General features: G+C 37.0%; 1 protein-coding gene across 1 annotated transcript in view; it reads right to left on the bottom strand.

Moving 5' to 3' along the window:
- Positions 1 to 416: 416 nt before the first annotated feature.
- Positions 417 to 23,416, bottom strand: part of STIM2 (stromal interaction molecule 2) — a 178,496-nt gene continuing 155,496 nt past the window's right edge. The window contains exons 6-13 of the mRNA XM_052641997.1: positions 23,029 to 23,206; positions 22,292 to 22,469; positions 17,716 to 17,883; positions 17,431 to 17,454; positions 16,930 to 17,030; positions 16,396 to 16,634; positions 5,674 to 5,947; positions 417 to 1,054 (exon numbers count right to left, since the gene is read on the bottom strand). Coding sequence (XP_052497957.1) covers positions 577 to 1,054; positions 5,674 to 5,947; positions 16,396 to 16,634; positions 16,930 to 17,030; positions 17,431 to 17,454; positions 17,716 to 17,883; positions 22,292 to 22,469; positions 23,029 to 23,206 — 1,640 coding nt within the window. The 3' untranslated portion in view covers positions 417 to 576. The remainder of the gene's footprint in view (positions 1,055 to 5,673; positions 5,948 to 16,395; positions 16,635 to 16,929; positions 17,031 to 17,430; positions 17,455 to 17,715; positions 17,884 to 22,291; positions 22,470 to 23,028; positions 23,207 to 23,416) is intronic.

Raw genomic sequence — 23,416 nt, 5'->3', positions numbered from 1 at the left:
TAGGTTCTACTTAAAAACCCATTTTGATCTGAAAGTGAAAACAGTCCCCTATCCGTAGTCATTTTATAAACTCTATACAGTTTCACTCGCAGGGATTTTTTTCCAGTCTGGAAAACAGTAGTGCAATTAGTTTTACTCCTTTAAAGTTATTTCAGTCCAGGATGTAAATAGCTCTGTGGAAAGATAAGAAGATGCTCTGGTAAACAAGAAATTTTTGCAAGCCCATGCTGGCTTACTAGTCCATTAAAGCTTGTAAGTCCATAGTGGCTTTCAACAAAATGTATATATACATCACTAATAACAAAGCAGAAATAAATAGGCAAAAACGACTGTAAACTGTCTCATCTCTTAATGATTTTTCAGTAATAATTGGCTTGACATATTGATTATATAGTCATTTAAATAAGCCGACAGTAGACAGTTGCCCTTAAGGACATTCCACTATGGCATCCAGTCTGGAAAGCCTCAACGGAGTTACATTCCTAAAATTAAAACAAAAAACGGGGACTGAAGGATGGGAGATAAAAGTTTAAAGATGTCACTTGAATGGAATTACACCAAGTCAGCCAAGCCAGTTCACTTAGATTTCTTCTTAAAAAGGCTTTTAATTTTTGATGGCTTTTTGCTTTTCTCTCCATTATGGCAAAGGTCATGGGGGATGCTGCTTATCCTGGCAACACTCGGGGCTTCCTGCACTGGCTTGCTGTCGTTGCCCGCGGAGGAACACGACGTATGGCGAGGTTTAGGCACGGGGATGCCACTGGAGAGCTGGTTCATGCTACACGATTTTTCCAGGATGCCATTGTATACTTTGCTGGCAGGACTGAAGATCATGCTCTTAGTTTCTGTCAGACCCACGCAATCAGGAGAACCCCGCGAGATGTCTGCAGTTATGGGCGAATCTCCTCGCGATGAATCCTCTAGAGAGAGCTCATCTCTAGATATTTTTCGAGGAGACAATGTTTGGTATATCTCAAGGCTTGAAGGAGGAGACTGTTTCCTCCCAATGGAAGAATTTAAGGAGTCACATTCTGAAGCTGTGTCTGGCACTTCCCTGGATGAGAGAGAGGCAAAGGCAGAATTCTGTCAGTGCGTTCTTAAGGGCACCTGCAGACGTTCCAGTGGACCCTAACCAAAACGATTTCCATAGTCTAAGCTGTCATTCTGCACACATTTTAACAAAATTAGAAAACCGCTATTCTAAATAACATATTTATCAAAATGGAATGTTTAATTTTAAACATCAACTATGATAAACAATCTAGAAAACATTATAACTGAAGTTACAACTCCTTCGATTGTTAGAGAGATGAAAATGTTTAATTTTTACAGACTTTTATCATTCAGCTACTTCTGTGTCTTGTTTCCATACTGAAAACTTTTCTTATGAAATCATACATTTGACATCTAGTTGAGAAGACGAATTATAGTCGCTGCCTCTCCCTTTATTTTTTAGTCATTAAATTGACTGAATATAGCTTCCTAAGGAAAAAAGAAAAGAATATACTAAGCTAAAACACAGCCTCTCCCAAGTTTAAAAAAGAAGCGAAGATCAGGGTAGGGAGTGGATGGCAGGTGAAAGGCAATGACACAGTGCTACTTAATAAATTCTCACTTTATTCCTCTGTGATTTCTCTCACTTTCTCCATAGCTAAAAGAGAAATAAAGAAGACTAGGAAAATAAAGTTTACAACCCCAAAGGCAACATATAGTAAATGCTATTAGCTATTCCTTCCAAATATGCCTCAAAGCTGCCTCTTTCTGCCTGCCCTGCTGCCACTATCCCTCTTCCTGCCCTACCTCAAGGACTGCAGTAGCTTCCTGGCTTCCACTCTGGCTCTCCCCTCTCAGTTACCTCTCTCAACAGCCCTTAAAGTGGTTTTTAAAAACTCGACCAGAGCATTCCTTTGCTCAAGACACTTTCCAACGCTTCCTCACTTGCTTAGGCTAGAACCCATAGTCCTTGCCCAAGTCCACCAGGACCAGGACGGTCAGGCCTCCAGCTGCCCTCGCGCCGCACGCCGGGCCGTTCTCAGCCTCTGCCCTGCCCCTGCCGCATGCCGACCTGTGACTGCCTCAAGGCTGGGGCTCTCACTGCTCCCTCTGCCCCATCCTTCTCCTCTCTTCTCCGCATGGCTCACTTCTCCCTGTCATCCACATCCCTGCTCAAACAGTCTCTCCCAGAGATGCCGCCCCAGTCACCTATTCAAAGCAGCTTTCTCTCTCCTTTTACCTGTCTTGTGTAGCTCCCCAGAACTTATCACTACCTAAAATATTTTATATTAACTTGTTTATAGTCGGTTTCCTCAGAAGAAAAGAGACTGAATGAAGACAGGGAGTCTTACTAACTTGTTTTTTCCTGGAGCAGTGACAAGCTAATGGGGATATTTAATAAACAAGGCAGACAGGGAGGGAAGAATAGGGATCCTGTCACATTCATTTTCGCATGTGCCATCCAGGTGAGATGAACAGCATTCACTCTACCCAAGGAATGCCTATGAAATGAAAAGTACAGTCAAGGTAGGGTCAGAGTGGAACCGTAACTGGCAAAAGAAATACGGTGAGAGAAGGAAAAGAACTGAAGACAGAAAGGCAGGAACACATATGATCATCATCCACCAGCTGGAACTAGGCCAGGACCTTGTCTCACCTGTCTTGGCAGCTCAAGTTTTTTTAGCAAGTACACAACACACAGCAAGGACTAAATTCGTATTTACAGAGTGAATGAAGTGAATCATCTCTCACTTTGGATGAACTATGATTACTATCATGATTCACATTAGGAGGTGCATGTTTATGGCTTCTGACATGCATTTTAATATCATACTTTAGATATATATTAGATTGCTGATTTATTTAGTCTTTCTACGAACTTTACACATACATGTATGTGCAGATTGTCTATTACACCACAAGCTCTCAGAAGGCAGAAGATCTCCTGGGAAAATAAGAGATTTAAATGATGCTTTCATTTTATACAGTTACATGTACTACATAATTTTTCAAATGCTTTTACAACTTGATAATGGATAGTGCTAACAGGGTGCAAGAGGCAGTTCAGACAGCAAGAAATGACTCAGAAATCAATCACTGGTAAGGACTTTTCTGCAAGGCTTCTTTCTGGAGTAGATGTCCATTAATCAAATAGTGCATATATATATATATATGTCACTGTTCCTAGAAGCTGTTCAGCTTCCAGAATCAGAAGCTGATTTAGTTAAAATTTTATGAATTTACTCTTTATTCTGTTATGTTCTTTGGCTGCTTTGTCTATGAAATTCTAAACTAGGTTAAAAATATTCCAAAATCTAGTTTCTAAAATCTAAATAATGTGTAAACAGAATATTGGTCTAAGTTAGGAAACCTAGATTCCTGTCCTGGTCTGGCCATTAATCAGCTGTACAACCTTGGGCAAATCACTTAATCAGATCTCAATTTTCCTGACAAAGTAAGAGAATTTGATTAACTTCTAATATTTCTTCTAGTTTTCACATCCTAATTTCAAAACAATACTAATCTGAAGTGTTGCTTCTTCTGTATAACTTAGTCAAATTTGGAATATAGGTCCAGTGCACCTTAAAATCTCCCATTTTTTTCTACAACATATATTCTTGGAATGTTGAACTTAATTGTATATACCATTTATGTCATTTTTCTACCTTTTTTCCTCCATATTGACATGTAGTTGAATGTACGTAAGTTTAATGCATGTATAACAAGACTTAAAGTAAGGTTTAAATCAGTGTGTACATGTAATAATGTGTAGAACATAAAAAGATAAGTAAATAGTAAGTGCTTTATTTATTATCGTTTTGTAAGGATTCTGGAGGTTCAACACTTAAAAGACTAAAATAAGAGAAGAGGACATTTTCCAAATCTAAATTCTTCTCGTATTTATCAGTGAGCTGTGAATTTCTGACAGTGCTCTTTGAAACAAGGACTGAACATTTCCATCCCTGCAAAAAATTCTAGACAAGAATTTTAATTCTAGAGTTTTCCTACCAATTTCTGTAAGCCACACAGAATTAGTTTTGTCAGTAAAGCCATCTTACTGGTGACTAGCATTACACTGCAAAGGCTAGACAAAAAAAGCTAACTATAAAGTGTTAACCAGGCAAAGCTGCAGCAAATTCTCAGTAGCAACGAGGATACAAAACTTGTTCTATCTCCTTAGGAGTATGCCATACTGATCACCTGCTAATCATACATTTTACTTCTGCTAGTAAGTAAAACAATTATACGTTAAAGAAAAAAAAAATCACGACAGAGAGCCAACGGGGCTCATGGAAAATGTCCAGACCATTCCTTCTGGCTTTGTTTCTCTTAGGAGGGCAGTAAGAAGTCAGGCTACATAGCTATTAAGTAGCAGGATCAGAAACTATTAACAGTTTTCCTCTCACTTATTCCTCCTCCAAAAAAGGAATACGGTTTAGAAAGAGAGATTCCCAGCAACATGAGGTCTCACTGGACTAGAACACACTGCTACTATATCCATTTTATAGAAAAAGAAACTGTTGTGAATATAAGTTCCTCCTTTAAGTTCCTACACCTTTAGCATCTGATATTGCATGCTTACTAGCAAGTACTAGCATGCAACAGAACAAATCATTAAGTGACAACAAATATTTTAAAACCCGAGGCATTCATATTTAATGTTTCTTTGTGCTCAAGTATACTGAGGCTCATGCCTTTACAGTTTACATATAAAACTGTTCATTCAGTTCAGTTCAGTCGCTCAGTCATGTCCGACTCTTTGCGACCCCATGAACTGCAGCACGCCAGGCCTCCCTGTCCATCACCAACTCCCAGAGTTCACTCAAACTCATGTCCATCGAGTCAGTGATGCCATCCAGCCATCTTATCCTCTGTCGTCCCCTTCTCCTCCTGCCCTCAATCCCTCCCAGCATCAGGGTCTTTTCCAATGAGTCAACTCTTCATTAGACAGGCTGATATTCTGAGACTTGAGTCAATTGTGTTCAATGGCCTCTAATAGTTATATCTCAAAATATCCTAGGTCTGCAGTGGGCAGATTTCTAAGATGGTTCCCCAGTTCCCAGCCCTGGCACACACACATCTTCTCCCAGTTAGTTATTAATCATCACTACCATAGGTGCTGCTGTGAAGGGATCTTGCAGGTACAATTAAGGACCAAATCTGTTCATCTTAATATGGAGAGATTATTATTCAGGTAAGCCTTTTAAATGTGGGTCTAGAGATCAGAGATAAAGGAAGGCAGAGATTCCAAGCAAAGGAGGCATAGAGGCCACACGTAGATGGCAAGGAATAGCGGGCAGCCTCTGGAAACTGAGAGCACCCCAGCTGAGAGCACACACAGAAACCAGCACCTCAGTCCTAGCACCACAAGGAACCAAACTCTGCCACAACCAAGTGAACTTTGATGAGGCCCCGCAAGCTCCAGATAAGAACAAAGCCCAGCCAATACTTTGGTTTTCGCCTCGTGAGACCCTCAGCAGAAAACCTAGCCACACCAAGCTTGGACTTTAGTATGCAGAACTGACAGCTAATAAATGTGGTGTTGTTAGAAGGCATGAAGCCTGTGGTAATGCGTTACACAGCAACAGAAAATCTATACCACACACCACTCGTACCCACCCACCTCCTTCCTCCCCCAACCCAGCCAGAGACAGACTGTACTTCGTTCATTCCCAGTACCATTGCTTTTCTGCAGAGAAGTAGATGGCCTCCTCCTCCTCTTCATTTCGATAAAGAGCAGGGCAACTTGACACTGAGAGGATATCTGGATCAGGCGAAGGCAACGAGTGCTGCGTGTGTGGCGGATGGTGGGGGTGCCGCGGGTGTGACGGATGAGGAGTGTGAGCAGGAAGCTGAGCTCGCTGAGACTGGGGGGAGGACGGCATGATGCTGCGGCGGGAGCGACACAAGCTGCTGCTTCTGGCCAGTGATGCAGCGGGTTTAGCCATGGTCCCTGAAAACCAAGCAGAAACAGATGACAATGCTCATAAAACCCAGTGCCCCTTTCATGCGTGCTACACAGACACACTGAAGAGAGCTGGTGGCACTGTCACCAGGGCATCTACCGTTACTGCAGCGAGTAACTGCACACTTATTACCACCCTCTATCACCTGTGATTCTCAGAAGCGCTGAGAAGTGACAAAATGTAACAAAAATGAAAGCAGGTCTAAAAAATTAACAGACATGAACACAAACACTTGAGGTTTAATATAATAACTGACATTACCAATCTAAAAGCTTAGCAGTATTTACCTACGATAACAAATCCTTACGTTTAAAAATCAACACAGCATAAAGACAGCACAACTTGTTTGAACATTGAGACATTTTAAATCAAGAATCACTAAATATTGTTTATATAGTCTCACTACTTTTTAGGCAAAGGTTAGATAAAAATTTGTTTCTTAAACACTGACTATTGTGGAACTAACCAGAAGTCTTAGATTACCTTCTACCCGCTCCTAGCCTCAGTCTAGACCTATGCTGATTGTAGACATACTTCCCCTACATGCTTAAATCTTCATTGAATGGGCACCTCATTTCTTTGCCTTAATGGAAACAGAGCTCTCCTCAAGCTGAAGCTATTAATTCTTACACAACTCCCATCTGTGGCATCAGAACATCACATTGATGGCCTTCTCATCCCCCAATATTGTCTTTAAACTCTCACTCCTTTTATAAAAATGTGTTTCTTCACTGCTCACACTATTAAGCTCACACATGAATTTCTCACTTCCATCTCACTAGGCACTTGCTGTTCAGTCATTCTCTTCCCAGTGCATCCTACATCTCATCAACTTGAGCCATCTCATCCATAAGACTATCACCTTAACCAATCATGCTTCTCATCTCTTCTCACCAGACATTCACCTCTATTCTACTCCACCACCCACTCTCGTGCCTTGGTCTTACTGTTATTCGAAACTCCCATTTTTGAAACAGTGAGTTTAAGATACCAGGTAATCTAGACTCTGATCACATTTCTGCCCTTCAAGCTCACACGCCCTGTTCCTTCCACTACTGTCCCATTCTCGACCCTCAGCTCCATGCCCCTATTCTACTGACTGTCCCTTCTGCTGCCTTTATTTTCATCTTCTCCTCTTCCATTTCCCATCAGCACTCAAAAATAAAAGTTGAGAAAACAAACCCGAGAAACAGATAAACCACAACAGCGACAACAAAGCCTCCTCTACGCTCAGACTGTTTTCAGCGGACATCGCTATTTCTTTTCATGTAAATGATCAGAGTTGCTTTCTCCTCTATCTTCACTCACTCAGGAAAGAAATGGTAAAGTGCTTCCATATGATGTCGCTACAAGTACTGGTAACAAAGTTAAGATAAACGTCCTCACTGCTAAGTTCAGTGAGTATCTCCATCCTTTCTTACCACTGAATCAGCACGTGACATCAGTTTGTCCTTCCCTCGACTTCTCCAACCATCTTCTCACCTCTTCCTTTACTCACCGCTTCAAAGTTCTATCCTAGGCCTTGTTCTGTTCTTGTTCCACTTTTTCTTCTCAACAAATTTCATCCACTCCCATTACTTCGACTATCCTTTGCAGTCAACAGAAGTCCAAATCTGTGACTCCAGCTTTCATCTTTTTTCTAAACGTTGGAACTTCCCATTCACCTGCCTACTGGACACTTAAGTATTCCACCGATGTCCATACTGAATGCAACATTTTCCTCCCAAACACACTCCTCCTTCTCTGTTCTTCACCTTGGTTTAAAAAAACACCATCACACCTCACCTAGCTATATGAGCTGGACACATCAGATATTCCTGACACTCTTCTTCCTTCACCACAATCTCCGTCTAGCTGCTCATAACATGTTCCCAGCTCTACCTCCGCAGCCTCTCTCACATCGGTCCTCTCCCCCTCCACCACCACTGCATCATGCTGAACCACTGTGCCAGACTAATAACTGGCCTTTCTCCTCCAACTTACTCTCCATGCAGCGGCCTCTACAACCTCTTTATGATGGAAAAGGGATATGGCATTTTATTGCCTAGAACACTTGATTCCCATTAATTCTAGGATTAGGATAAAGCCAAACACCTTAACATGGCTTAGAATGCCCTATTTATCTAGCCTCTGATTGGGAACTGGTGTCCCTCTTCTCTGTTATAGGAACACTAGGAAAAGATACTCACTTCACAGTTCCATTCCTCATCTCATCTCTCCCTTGACCTCTTATTTCAGGTTTTTGCTTCAAAAGCAGCTCCTCCAGGAACTTTCCTAGCCCCTCCAAATTTAAGGTCAGCATTTCCCTCCTTGTTCTCACACGGCAATACCACAGTGTATTTTCACATCATGAAACTGTTCTCATTGCATTGCTCTTGTTGGTCTTCCATTAGACTGCATGTTTCGTGAAGGAGTTAACTGTGTAAAATGTTCAACACTGCATCACAACAACTCGCACAGAGCCAGGCAAAAAAGCAGATGTACAAGAAGTATTTACTGAGTGAATCAGTAAGCTGAATGAATTCAGTGGGTGAATCAATGAACAACTCAAACAGAAACAGCCAATGAAATATCTTGATGGAGTAAAAAAAAAGAAGGTGAAATTGAAGGGAATATTTTCATAATATCTGACTACCTCCATAATGGACTACCTCTGTATAACGCTTTCTTGAAGCACAAATCATACAATATGAAAATACTTTTAATTTAGTAGGCCAACCATTAGAATTTTACTTACTTATTATTCCTATATTACAAAACTAGAAGATTTCCAATATCAGAATCTTCCAAAGTCCAATATCACTTCGCCAAAGAAGAAATAACATCCTACAAATACTAAAAGAATGTATCCAGGCTAACACAGATAATTAAGTTCTGCAACTCTTAGCATATGATGCAGCCACTCTCATCAGCCACTGCTTATTTGGTATATACAGTAAAATGTAGCCACATTCAGCCATGACTAGGAGTGATGAGAAAGACTGGGAAGAATTAGGGTTCCCTGCTTGCAAAACTTGAATATTACTCACAAATATGGAAAGATGTGTCTCTAAGAAGGTTTAAGAAAAAATTTAAATATATTACATGAGGAAAATTTTAAGTAATCCAATAAAGAATATAACAAAGATAAGAACCAGTACATGGGTCACATATGGAATTGTTTACAACTCTACAATTCTTTTGAAAATTCTTCTCACATATGTTGCCATCTCTTTCACTTAAAGAAATGTACAAATCCTTCCATTAGAGATATATACACTTAGAGTTGAGGGTCCTTCTTCCTTGTGGCTTAATGAGGTCTACAGAAGGCTGCACTCAGTTATAATACCATAAAACTCAAGTAGGATTAAAAAGCAGTTCACTTTGACCTTGGGTAACAAACTCTTCTATACATAGGTGAGTATGTTTAATATTTCCAGGCAATTATCAATTCTCAATGAAAGTCTACAGCCATCCCATCCTGTGATTTATCAGACTAGTTAGGTGAAACACTGAAGTTTACTATACAGAAATTTGAGATAATTTTTCATTCTAGTATCAGTAATTACATACAGAGGCAAAGTGGTTTAATATGATGCTATTTTGCAAACTGTATTTCCTTATGACAAAGAAGGTAAAATTCTGTTTTGAATAAGGGGGTCCCCCCACCACCAACAACCAAAAATAGTAAGTAATATATGGACTTCTGGTTCTAGCAATATGGCAGTCAAAGATAAGCTGACCACCATCCTCAACCCCTCAGCCCCTAACCACATATTTTAAATCTCCTCAAATACTTCAGTATGTGGAATAAAATAAAACAATAGTTTTAAGTGCATAGCTGAGTTTGAAAGGAAGAAGAGAAAATTCTCAGATGCCAAACAGAAAGACTAAAGCCAGAGCTAATAGGCCTGTGAGTGATGTGGGAACTGCTGTGGGAGGGCCTCAGTCTCAGTAATTTAAGGGTTTGGGTTTTAATTGGGGGCTATAAATGACAGCTAGAGCTCACATAAGGGGAGGAAAAGGAATCAAGAGCGAGTGTTCTGGATAAAAGCCTGGTCCTGGAAGGGCCAGCACCCTCCTCAGTGGGAAGGTGTATTGGAAAAAAATCTGACCAATGAACAAGGAACTCCCTTCAGTGCATGTTCTGCCGGTACAGGAACCAAAAAAGGCTCTTGCGGAAACATCAGTACTCTGGGTGTTCAATACTCAAACTCAGTACAAGCTAACTCATGACTACCTTGCAGATCAAGTTTTTACTACCGCAAAAGTCTGTGAAACTCAAATTCAAGAAGTTAACCAAAAAAAAAAAAGGATGGTTCTGAGTAGGTGAAGCCCTTGAAACTACTGCCAGAGCAAAAGAAATCACATTGAGGAGCTCTTCACAAAGTGTTTTCCAGGAGGAAGGAAGAAAAGCAAATCCCCTGAAGATAGTTCTTACTCCTACTCCTACTCCTCACAAATGTCTCCCAGGAGGAAGAAAAAAAAAAGCAAATCTCTTTAAGATAGTTCAATAAAACACTTTAAAACAGGAGAAGCCATCTGCTATGCAAACTCAAGAAACAGGTGCAATAATTCATCAAGAACACCAAGTAATACAATTATCAAATAAAACTAAAAAATAAGATGTTTAAGATCATTAAATTATAAAACAAAAACTGAAAATATGAGAAAAGGAAAAGCATTAAAAAAAACAAGCAGATTTTATGAAGAATCAAGGAGAACAGAAATGAAAACAGTCACTGAAATTAAAAATTCAAGCAACAGGTTAAACAAAATTAGAGCTGCAGAAAGAATAAGTAATCTAGAAGACAAATCTAAGGCAATTTCTCTGAATGCAGCACAATTAGATAAAAAGAAAGGTTAAGAGAGATGGCATATAAAATAAAATCCAACATGTAACTAGAGGCTAATATTAGTCTTATATTTCTGTACAGCTAATATTATAGTAGGAGTAAACAGAGAGAAGAAAAATAATATTCAAAGAGAAAATTACTAATAATTTTCCATAATTGAAAAGAGATATACATCTTCAGATTCAAAAGCATACCAAGTATCTGGAGAAAATTTTATACCTAATTATATTATAACAGAACTATATTATAAAAGAAAATGAAAACATTCTCTAGGCAATGAGAGAAATAAGAGATTAACTAAAAAGAAATGAGAACAATCTACCTTACTAGAACTTCTCAGCAGTAACAATAAGGGGCCAGAAAATGCTCTCAAAATACTATGGGAGAAACAATTATTAATTCAGAATTTGATATCCTATTAAATAACTATCCTAAAGTGAAAGTGAAAAAAAAGACATTTTTAGGCAAAGAAAAAATTTACCACTCCCAGTCACTCCCTGAAAGAACTTTTATTAAAAAATATATTTTTAAGGAAGAAGAAAAAAGGAAAAAATGAAGAAAATACAAAGAACAGAGAAATACATAAATATTTCTCAGCAATGATGGAATAAAACAATAAAAAATGATTTTTGCAGGGTATTCAAAAGAAAATACTAGACAACACTAATATATAAGATGGGGAGGGGAGCGTCTAAAATTAAAGCACCTGAATAACCTTAGGAGAATGATAGAGAAGCTGAGAAGAGGTGTAGAAAATAGACAAAATAATATGCCAGAAATAAATCCAAATGGATCAACAAGCAGATTAAATGTAATTGGATTAAGCTGACCATAGCTGGCAACAGAGATCCTCAAAGAGAATGCAATGGAGTAGCAGTTACTGCTATTTCTTATACAGACATATTCTATAGTCTGATGATGGAAAAAGCTTTAAGTAAAGAAAGAGAAAATATTATGTTGGCAAATATTAATGAAAAGAAAGCTCTTTTAGCTATTTAAATATCAAATAATACAAACTTGAAGGCAAAAAGTACTGTTGCTGCTGCTGCTGCTAAGTCACTTCAGTCGTGTCCGACTCTGTGTGACCCCATGGACGGCAGCCCACCAGGCTCCCCTGTCCCTGGGATTCTCCAGGCAAGAACACTGGAGTGGGTTGCCATTTCCTTCTCCAATGCATGAAAGTGAAAAGTAAAAAGTACTGTTAGCTAGCTGTAAAGCAGTCTCTGCATAATCATAAAAAAATAATCTTCTAAAAGGATACAGTGAACTTGTATTCACCACATAACTTGGTTCAAACTATATAAAACAGAAATGAGCAGAATCACAAGAATAAACTGATAAATATGAGAGTTCTTAACACATCTTTCTGTAACTGATAGAAAAGTAGACAAAAATGTAGGTATATAGAAGATTTTCCATAACTAATACATGATTTAACTAACAATGTAGTGCCCTGTAACTAACAACTAGGAAACTAGTTTTCAGATATGTGTGCAAAATTTTAAATATTCCATCAAATAAATGCTAGGTTATGAACCAAGTCTCAGGAGATACCAAAAAATAAATGTTATACAGGTGCAAATCTCTAACCAGAATACAATTAGAAATTGATAAGATATTTTTTAAAAATTAAGGGCCAAATAAACAACAAAACAAACACACTACATTTGGAAACTAAAACATATACTCCCAGGTAATTAATATCTCAAGGAAGAGACACGTTAAAAGTTGTTAACATTTTTAAAACTAAATGACAATCAAACTACACATGTCAAAACCTGTAGGTTCAGTTAAAGTGGGCTGAGCGCTGAAGAATCAGTGCTTTCAAATTATGGTGCTGGAGAGAATTCTTGAGTCCCTTGGACTCCAAGGAGATCAAACCAGTCAATCCTAAAGGAAATTAACCCTGAATATGCACTGGAAGGGCTGATGCTGAAACTGAAGCCCCAGTACTCTGGCCAGCTGATGTGAAGAGCTGACCCATTGGAAAAGACCCTGATGCTGGGAAAAATTGAAGGCCAAAAAAGAAGAGGGCAGCAGAGGATGAGATGGTTAGATAGCATTGCCAACTCAATGGACATGAGTTTGAGCAAACTCCAGGAAACAGTGAAGGACAGGGAAGCCTGGCATGCTGCAGTCCATGAGTTTGAAAAGAGTCAGACACACCTTAATGACTGAACACATACAGAGTAGTAAACTACACTTTATCCATTTTTCTGCCAAGATAGGTTCTTTCTCCTGTTATGCTCTTGCAAAAAACACTGCAGTGAGTATCCTTATCTCTGTCTCCTTTGTCCTGACTTGGAGAGTTTCTCTGGGTGGACACATAGAAATCTCTAAGTTGTTGGGAAGGCATTTCTTAAGAGTTGTTGCCAAGTTGTTTAAAAATGGTTTATGAATTTTCAGTCCTCCCATTTTGCTAATATATGATTTTATGGCTATAGATTTTCCTCTGAGAACCACTTTAGTCACCATCCACAGTGATTTTGGAGCCTAAGAAAATGTCACTGCTTCCACTTTTCCCCCTTCTATTTGCCATGAAGTGATGGGACTGGATGCCACGATCTTAGTTTATTATTACAATACATAAATAAATATATTGTGGTTCAGTTCACTTCAGTTCAGTCGCTCAGTTGTGTCCGACTCTTTGCAACCCCATGAATTGCAGCACGCCAGGCCTCCCTGTCCATCACCAACTTCCGGAGTTCACTCAGACTCACGGCCATCAAGTCAGTGATGCCATCCAGCCATCTCATCCTCTGTCGTCCCCTTCTCCTCCTACCCCCAATCCCTCCCAGCATCAGAGTCTTTTCCAATGAATCAACTCTTCACATGATGTGGCCAAAGTACTGGAATTTGAGCTTTAGCATCATTCCTTCCAAAGAACACCCAGGACTGATCTCCTTTAGAATGGACTGGTTGGATGTCCTTGCAGTCCAAGGGACTCTCTAGAGTCTTCTCCAACACCACAGTTCAAAAGCATCAATTCTTCGGTGCTCAGCTTTCTTCACAGTCCAACTCTCACATCCATACATGACTACTGGAAAAACCGTAGCCTGACTAGATGGACCTTTGTTGATAAAGTAATGTCTCTGTGGTTAACTCATATTAAACAGTTTTAGTGAATTTAATTTATCTGTATATAAGCATGGAAATTCTCTAAAACATACTGGTGAGCAAGAAGTTGTGAAATGATACCTACAGCTTGATAATATTTATGTACATTTTTAAACAACCAATTGTATCTACTGCTTACAGCTATAGTTGCATGTACTAAAAGTACAAAAGGCTTTAGAAGACACACAACTTTAGTAGGACGGGGAGATGACGTATTTTCTTTTTTCAGAGAAAAAGAAAGATGAATAAAGCAAAACGTTATCTTCATAGTAAATAAGCAATTTATTTTCAGCATTTTAAAGCCTATCTGAAGAGCTTTATGGTAAGAAATTTTAAATAAATTGCTACTACAATCCCACTATAAATATTTAGTAGATACTATAAAGGTCATAGGAAAACAACTATTACCTGTTCTATCCACACAGAGCTAACCTTTGATAATATTTTCTTTTTTTATTTGTACATACTTAAACATATACAATATTACAATATTATTCTGTATATGGTTTTATAATCTTTTATTTGGCACTTAACATACCATAGGCAGGTTTCCTTGTCATTACTTCACACTTAAGATAATTTACCACACATCCATGGTGCAGATTTAAAACTGCTTTACAGGATATATAATGAAGATCCTTCATTCTACCCTAGACCCTAGTACTGCTGCCAAGAGTTTATCTATCAGGTCTAGAAATTATGCTTCTGTCAGTAAACAGAGTATTACTTTTGTGCCACTGGGTGGAGACAGAGCTCTCAAAGTGTAATCTCTGGTATAACTTACTTTTCACAGATAATAAATTTCAGCATTTCTAAAACATCATACTGAATTTAAAATCAGTTCTTGTACTTTCTTATTTTTAAAAGTTCAGATTTCTCTGTATATCACAATCATAAAGAAATTATTCACATTTAATTGTAAGTTTTGTTTTAAATGCACATGTAGATATCTTGTCCTAATCAAAAAGTACTTTAAAAGGAAAGAAAAAAACTGGTTAATTTTAGGGAATACATATATACATACTTCTGATATTGAATAATGTTTCTAAGGAGAAACTGTAACTAAAAAGCTATCATTTTCAAACAAAACCATATACTTGTGAATCAGTATTGCATACGGCAAGCTTAAAGGCAGCCTAAGGGCACATAATCCCGATAAACACAAGCTGACAGAAGAGCTGGCCCACATCTAGATAAAACTTTGCAATCATCACTATTCTGCAGCATGTGGCAGGTGGAATGACTGAGGTCACACTTGCAGTATGTAAATACAGTAAATACTGCGTACAATCTGCCCTCTCCCCTGTTCCTCTTGTAAGAGGTTAGTGTCTCCCCAGTCTGCCTGTACTACCTGTCTACCATTAAACTAGATAATTAAAATCAGAAATATGAACACAACCAAATAGGTCACTGACGAATTATTTTCAAATATTTAGGGCTTTATTTCATAAAATTGCTTTAAAATTAGAACACTTTCTAAATCTTAACTTTTAGGAAAGCTCTAACAACTGGACAGAAAATTTTAAACTGGAAAATCATCATATATCATGATTTGTCTCAAATTTCTGTGTAAGTTTTCAACTGATAAATGATTAAATTTTGCGCTCCATTCTTTGGAATCTTGTTCTATAGATACTGTTTCAAAAGGGTTACAAAGACTGGGAAAACGTATCAGACAAGGAATAATAAGGATAAATAGTTCTTCAAATAATTTCTAATGTAAGAAATATATATTTTAAATTTAATCTCTGTAACCTTGCAAAAATTCCAAATATTAATAAATTATAAAATATTAAAACTTCACCTATCAAAATGTACTCTTAACATTGTAAACATCTGCAAAGAATAGAGCATACATAACAAAGCAATTATAATGAAAATTGTACATGTTAAAACCACCTCTGGGAGAAGCACCACTTTCCAGCACAAAAAAAAAATATTTTATAAACATAAACACATTTAACTTTGTTTAAAGTTGAATGGATTTAGTGCTTTATGGGTTAAATACAGCAGGAAAATATTTTCAAATAAAAAGAATTGGAAAAGCAAAACTAAATATTATGAAATATGCCTATTGGGACAGCAACTCAATTTAAAATAAATTGATTGGCTCAAAGTCACAGAGTTGGTTAGTGAGTGGCAGAGCTAGGATTGGACTTAGGTTTCTAAGGTCTTCCACTAATTTTTAGTTTCTACTACAGATAATGCTATCATATGAAAGGATGTTTTGCCTCAAAGTGCAGCATTTCATTCATACAATGACTTAGCATGTATGATGTGCTATTATACATGCGTACATACATATGTATACCACACATACCTTACATAGTATTCTCAAACAGTAAACACAATGAACAAAAAGAAAAAAAAATGAAGAATTAACTAAATTTTTATTACAGATTTCAAAGCAAATGATTCATAAAAGGTATGGTACAAAGTTAATTTTTAAATTGTATCAACTCTTTTTTGAACTAACCACTTACCGGGAAACTGTGACACTATTGGGGGTGTATCTTCATCTAAATCATCTACTCCTCCAGCTATGGGATAGGGTGGAATGGAGACTCTGGGCATCACCACCCAGCTGTGATCACAATAAAGGGAAGAGGTGAGGCTGGGGAGTCCCGAGTTATGGGCTATCTGAAAGCCACAGATCTTCTCAATCTGTTGCCAGCGAAAAAGTCGTTCTCGTAAACAAGTTGTCAACTCAGAAAGAGCTTTCCTGGAAAAGTCAATATAGGAATTACTTCTTGCATCAAAAGTCTTTAATACAGCACTGAAAACAGGCAACTATATGAGTAGACCAAGGCAGTTAACCAATTTCCATAAGAAATTATCCCCTCTTGGAATTAGCATAAAGGATATAATAGAACATGATTAAATGACAAATTAAAATATAAATTGTCTATAAATAACAAATTAAAATTAAAAATTGTCTATAATTACAAATTAAAACAAACTGTCTATAAATTCTATTTCTACACAATAAAAATAGACAACTGCAGTAAGATTCTTACTTTGCTTCCAGAATTTTGTGGTCTACCTCATCTAAGGAGGAGCTATGTGCAACATGTAGAGTTCCAAAGACTGTGCTCCTCTTCTTTTTAATTTTCTCTGCCTAAAAGCCCAAGGAGAGAAAAATAAGGCTCAGTTTGGGGAAAAAAACACACACTAATAAGGTTTATTTTGTCTTGACTATATTAATAATTATAAAATCAATGGAGAATTATTAGCCAAGACATAGCCCTATTTTCTAAAAAAGGAAAACAGATGAGGGCGAAAGCATGCTTTCCTAAGCCAAACTTTGTTCTGGAGAATTGTTTCTCTTTATTTGCATGGATCAGAAAGACCTGACTCTTCTATTTAAAACTAGAAGAACATAAACTATATCCTACTGCAATGGAGGTGTTAGTGACTGCACTGTTTTTTATTGTTCTTTTTCACTAGAAATCAGAATAAGACTCAATAATTTCACACAATTATTAATAGTCAGACATTAAGTTCTAGTAACTACTAACCTGAATCAGATATGAAGCAGCAACCTAGAGGAGAAAAGCTCTGTATAAAACATTTATGATCATGATAGTAGGGATGATTTTTAAATGATACTAAGGTCATTCTGAAAGGTATACCCTTCTCTTCAAAAAGTAACTTTACAGCCTATGATTACAAGAGTCAATCTACCCACTAAGTTCCAATTCATCAAAGAATCTGTGATACTACAAATTTTATTCAGGCCTTTATACACCAACTGGTTAATCCCTTTAGAAATGTTAGTAAGTTTAGTCAATATAGTCGAGTACCTCATCCTTAGCAATAGCTAGCTGCATTTCAGCATTCTGTCTTTTTATATTGTAGTACTGGACTTCCACTTCATGTGTTAGCTGAAGCCATTTTTGAAGTGCATCTGGAACAGACCAGCTGCTTCTGAGTTCAAATTCTTTTTCCGCCTTTTTTAGAGCCATTCGAACCTGAGAGGGAGGGAGGGGGAAAAAAAAGAGAGAGAAAGAGGAGGAGGAGTGGAGGAGAGGGAGATAGAAAGAGATGCAAAGGAAAGTGGCAGAGGTTGGAGAGAGAAAGAGAAATTTCTCTTTTTAAAAACTATTTAAATTAAGTTTTTTAAAAAAAAAGAAATTAAGATTTTTTTAAGTACCAGAATTAAAAGAAAAAAGCAATTTGTAAAATCACAGTCTAAAATGATATTTCTAACGTTAAAACAAAAGTTAAAGATTTAAGTACATCTTAAACTCACTAAGCAAGATTGTAAAAAGACAGAGGGTGAGAGGGAGCTTACATCTCTCTTAGGTTGCAATACTGCATTTTCACATTTTATAATAGCCAGACTCAACTGAGAGACAAACACCCAGGGCATGTAACAACTGAAATGGATTACATTTTTCTCATAATGTGTTTTTTTGTTTGTTTATGGACAGAATATGAAGAAATATCAAAAACAGGGTGAATACTTGTCCTATTACCCCTTCTAATGTTCCCAGAAGACTCTGCTGGGAACTATACACTATATAGACTCTGCTGGGAACTATACACTATATAGACTCTGCTGGGAACTATAAACTATAACTATACACTCATTTTTAAAGTAATTACACCATTTTAAAAAATGTTTTCAGACATCTTCTTTATGCCAGTTATTTCTCACTGTTATGAGCACATTTGCCCCTTATAGTCTGTCTTATATCACCTCTATTTAGTTTTTTCCTGCTTCTCACATATCAAAAAGTAGATAAACTGCAGACCAAATGTAAATTTCAAGAAAACAGACCAATGTAAATAAGAAAACAGACAATGAGTGAAATTCATCTTGATTTTTCCAAGGGAAACCATGAATAGCTTCCGTGTCAGAATGTGTAAGTTTTTCTTCTAGTTAACTTTTAGGGGAGCCAGACAATAAACAGAAAACTAAAATGCTTAGTGTGTGAGTTTGTGAGGTGGCATTAAGTGCTACCAAAAAACCTCTTAGGGACAGTCTAAGAAAATGACACAGAGGAAGAGATAACCTATTCTAGGAATGATTCACTTAAAAACTAGCAAGAGCTCAAGCTAAGGATGTGTAAAGATACAGGATGGAATTTATGAAATTATGCACACATATTCAAGACCTTCAGACAAAGTGATGAGTGAATTATGGAGCATCCTGCTTTGGGAGCCCCAAAACTGAAAATTAATTTTTCCCAAGTTAAGTAAACTGAAACTTCATCCCTAAACTAACGTGCAAAGGAACGTCTGATCTGATGAAATCTAATTTATTTAAATAAACCTTACATGCCAGGGTAAACTAGAATACTAGACACAAATTTCTAATAAAGAGAACAGCTGTCAGATACTACAAGAAAAAAAATGTAGAGAAATACTTTTTAAAATAGTTTTCTAAAAACTTTTTAAAACTCTAAAACCATCAGACAGGAAGTAAATAATTCAAAATATAGACATTAACAGGGAAAGTAAAACAACACTTACTTAAGACAAATCATAAGCAACACTTGGCCTGACACGATTAGCTATGCAATATGCTTGGGACAATACTGTGCTTAATAAGACAGCTGGCAGAGCCCTGAGGCGTCCCTGCTAATCTCTCAAGAAAGAAGCTGAGCTCAGGTCCTGTGACACGGAGTTCTATGTAACACTACAAAGTGAAGGTCACATGCCCGTCATCTTCTAAAGCTAAAATTTCTGTAAATTTTCATTGTCAGGTAAGTATACAGATAATCTGAACAAATTCGCTCATGTTTTTCTCATTAAGATTTTCCTTAATATTGTGTCCATAAATGTATCTCCCCCAAAGAGCTCAATAAAGAGGGAAATAGATGCAGTGAAAATTGAATAATTAATAGTTTTTACAAATGATGAATTAAGTTGTTTCAAAATATAATAATTATATAATTTTTGTCTCCTAGGACTGAAACAGTAATAACTAAAAACATGGTATCACACACATACACACACAAAAACAACCAAAGTATATGAAAGCTTGGCTTCTGGACCTGACTTTACGATGTATACCTCTGTGAGCTTCAACAAGTTCTTTCCTTTCTGAGGCTTTTGTTTTGTGTATAACAGGGGTACTACGACTTGTCCTGATTTTAAGTTTCTTGAGACTTTAAGAACAAAATAATTTATGTATTTAAACCACACAAAATATAAAGTGGTACTATTATTCATCCAAAAGCTCTTGTTTAATGGAAATTAACAAAATATGTACCAGTTTTTCTGCCTTTTAATTTTGAGGAGTTGATTACCCATCACACAAAATACAATAAAGCTTTAAACTATGTGGAACTGTGGATTATGTGACACAATATGTAAATTAATTTCCTAGTTAAATTTGCTTCTATAAACAAAGCTTTTAATAGCAGTACGGGAAAACATGGACTTTGGAATAAGACACATGTAATCTTCCCTTTGCCACATAATAGCTGTGTTACCTATGGCAAGTTATTAAACCTCTCTGCATACACATCTCATCTGTAAATGAGAATGTATCTATGTACAGTGAGGATTAAAATTTATGAGCAAACCATTTGCAATGATGTACACAGCATAAAGTTTTGGCACACAGTAAGCACTCATAAAATTGTGTTTCTTATTACTATAATCATATTGGACAGAGTTCTTTTTAAATACCCAATTCTCTCCTTTAAACTTACTGACTGAGGATCTCATTAGGATTATTAAATTTGTGCTGGGTTGTAATATCCTGGTAATCTTAGGGTCTAGCATGGAGTGCAAGGCCTCCAGGCTCCAAACTCCAGACTAGGATACTTGTGATTAAGAGGTCCTTCTTTACATGGTGTCTTCCCTCTCACTGAGAGGCAGTCTCCATTACAACATGCTATCAGTTTATGTCTCTATAGATTTCCCTCTACTGCTTTCTGATTTGTTCTTTCTTATCTGCAAACATCAGAAAAACAGTTATCAAACTTTTTAGTTTAGCACTGCGAACAAACCAAGGCTTGAATTCTCATTGAGAATAGGTATGGAGTTGTCACAGAAGTAAAAAACATAAAACTAATTCTCAAACACAGGGTAATTTTGGCTAGGCGTTTTTTGTGAACTCCTTGCTTCTTTACTACATTCTGTATAAAGAAGGTTCTGTCATGTAAACAGGACCAGACTGAAAAATAAATCTAGGAGTCATTTTAGAGAACAAACTCCTTTCAGGGAAAAGACTCAAAAGACAATGTCTAGGGTATGAGAGAAAGAAAAGTTAACAGTTAACCAAAGAGATAGCTGCATTCAGTCAGACAAGTCCTACCAAAAATGACCATCCTGAAGGAACTAGTACCATACACTGAACATTTTCTGATGAGTCTAAGTTTAAACCGAAACTCATTCATTACTTAATTTTTATTTCATATTTGGCACCTGACTGAGAAGGCAACAGTGCATGAAGCAAAGTGGGAGGCAGAATACCTAAGTTCTTGGCCCTGTCTTACAAGTCACTCTCTAAACTTGAACACACTTTCTTGTCTTCGTTTTGTTCCTCAGATTCTTTATCAGTAAAGAAAGGGTCAAAGTCAGAAGGAGATGAGATTACGGAAGCAGAGGCTGGAGCAACAGGCTTTGAAGATGAAGGAAGGGGCCATGAGCCAAGAAATGCAGGCAGCCTCTAGAAGTTGGACAAGGCAAGGAAACAGATCCTCCCCAGAGCCTCCAGAAGGAATGCAGCCTTGTAGACCTATTTTAGACTCTGACTGCAAGAACCTAAGATAATAACGATGTGTTGTTTTAAGCCACTAAGTTTGTGGGTAATTTTTTATAGCAGAATTAGAAAACTAATACATCTACCTATGAAGATATTCTCCGGCGACCTCCCCACCTTCTCTGAAGGATAGTGTAATGCCTGAATTCCATCCTGAGTAAATGCACAGTAGAAAAAAAAAAAAAAAATGCACAGTAGAAGCAGATATTGGAAAGGACACCTTTTGGACAACTTCAAAATCTGTACCACAGAATGTTCTAAAACCATTTAACAGGATTCAAACGGATATTTAATAGAGATTACTAACATGAGCAGAGAAGTTTTACGTTATATATACTAATACTTTACTACTAGGTTATAGTCAGAAACTGACACATACTACAGATGTTAAATAAACATCTTAGGTTTACTCTAGACAACGTGGCATGGGCTAGGACTTCATGAGTGAACACAATGCTAACTTTATCTTTTAGTTGGTTCTCTGTTTTTTTGCTGTATGAATTCTGCCCAGTGCTAACAATATGGACAGGTGACCCTACTTACTGACCAAGGAAGAATATATGATGGAACAAAATGTAGGAGACGGAGCAAAATTTTAAAAAAATCCTCAGAGTAGCAATACAAATTTCCTCACAAACACTTCTTTAAAACGTAAATACCTGTTCCAATTCCTGCTCTGCATACTGACGTCTACTCAGCTCACATTCAGCTCCCTCCCTCAGCTCTCTCAGTCGACAAGCTTCTTCCTTTGCGTAATTGATTTCATCCATCATTTTGCGCTCCAGATTTTGCTTTTCTACAGCAACATTTCTGTTTTCTTCCTGTGCCTTTTCAAGCCTTACAGAATAAACATGACAATTCCTCATAAAAGTTTCCAAAATTTCATTATTTTAGTGAATAAATATGTATCAAGCAATAATATACATGTTTCGATCACAATTTGCAGCAATTTCTATTTATCTTAAATTTGGACAACAAAAACATCAGGTAACCTACTAGATAGCTATTTGGTTTATCTTGGGCTAAAAATAGGGAAATAGCATGGAAACACTCTTCAGGAAAAACACTTTTAAAAAATTGATAATTATTTAAGTCATGTTTAAAATAAAATTTAACTACACATGTAATTCTACCTACATTTGATTTCCACTTGTCTTCTCCCCATTTATTCCCTAATGCTCACCTTTTTAATATCCATTTATTCCCTACTGCATAGTTTTTTTTAATAAATTTGTAATTATGACCTTCCTAAAAATTTGAAAGGAAGTGAGTGTACACACAATTCCTGATGTATGTATCAACCTAAACACAAATGCACAAGCACATGCCCATATTACATATTCACAAACTGTACGGTCCCACATAAACAAGATTCATAGCCTTTTTGCCTACTCACCTCTCCTGTAAGTCCATCAGACTTTGCTCTGCAGTTTGTAGACTCTCTAAGTCTTTCATCATTTTTGCAACATGCTCTTTTGATGTCTTATTCTGCGTATAAGCAAACCAACATCCTCCAACACCAATTACTATAGAAACTGTAAGGATAAAATCCTTCATCCAGTTATGAGGAGGGCCTATAAAAAGAATTACAGATGGTCAATTAATCTTTGAGTATCACAAAATCTCAATACACATGGCCACTTAATTTAAAAAGTAGTAGATATCTAAAAACAAAACAAAATATGAGATGTCCCTCCCATATATAAGCCCCAGCCTTTTACAAACTTTTTCTTCAAATCATCAATGAGTTTATGATAACTACCTGATATACTAGGCCTATAGGA

The sequence above is a fragment of the Budorcas taxicolor genome, chromosome 6, assembly GCF_023091745.1.
Source record: "Budorcas taxicolor isolate Tak-1 chromosome 6, Takin1.1, whole genome shotgun sequence".
NCBI lineage: Eukaryota > Metazoa > Chordata > Mammalia > Artiodactyla > Bovidae > Budorcas > Budorcas taxicolor.
Note: the sequence above shows the minus strand (reverse complement) of the source record. Positions and strands in the feature narration are given on the sequence as shown.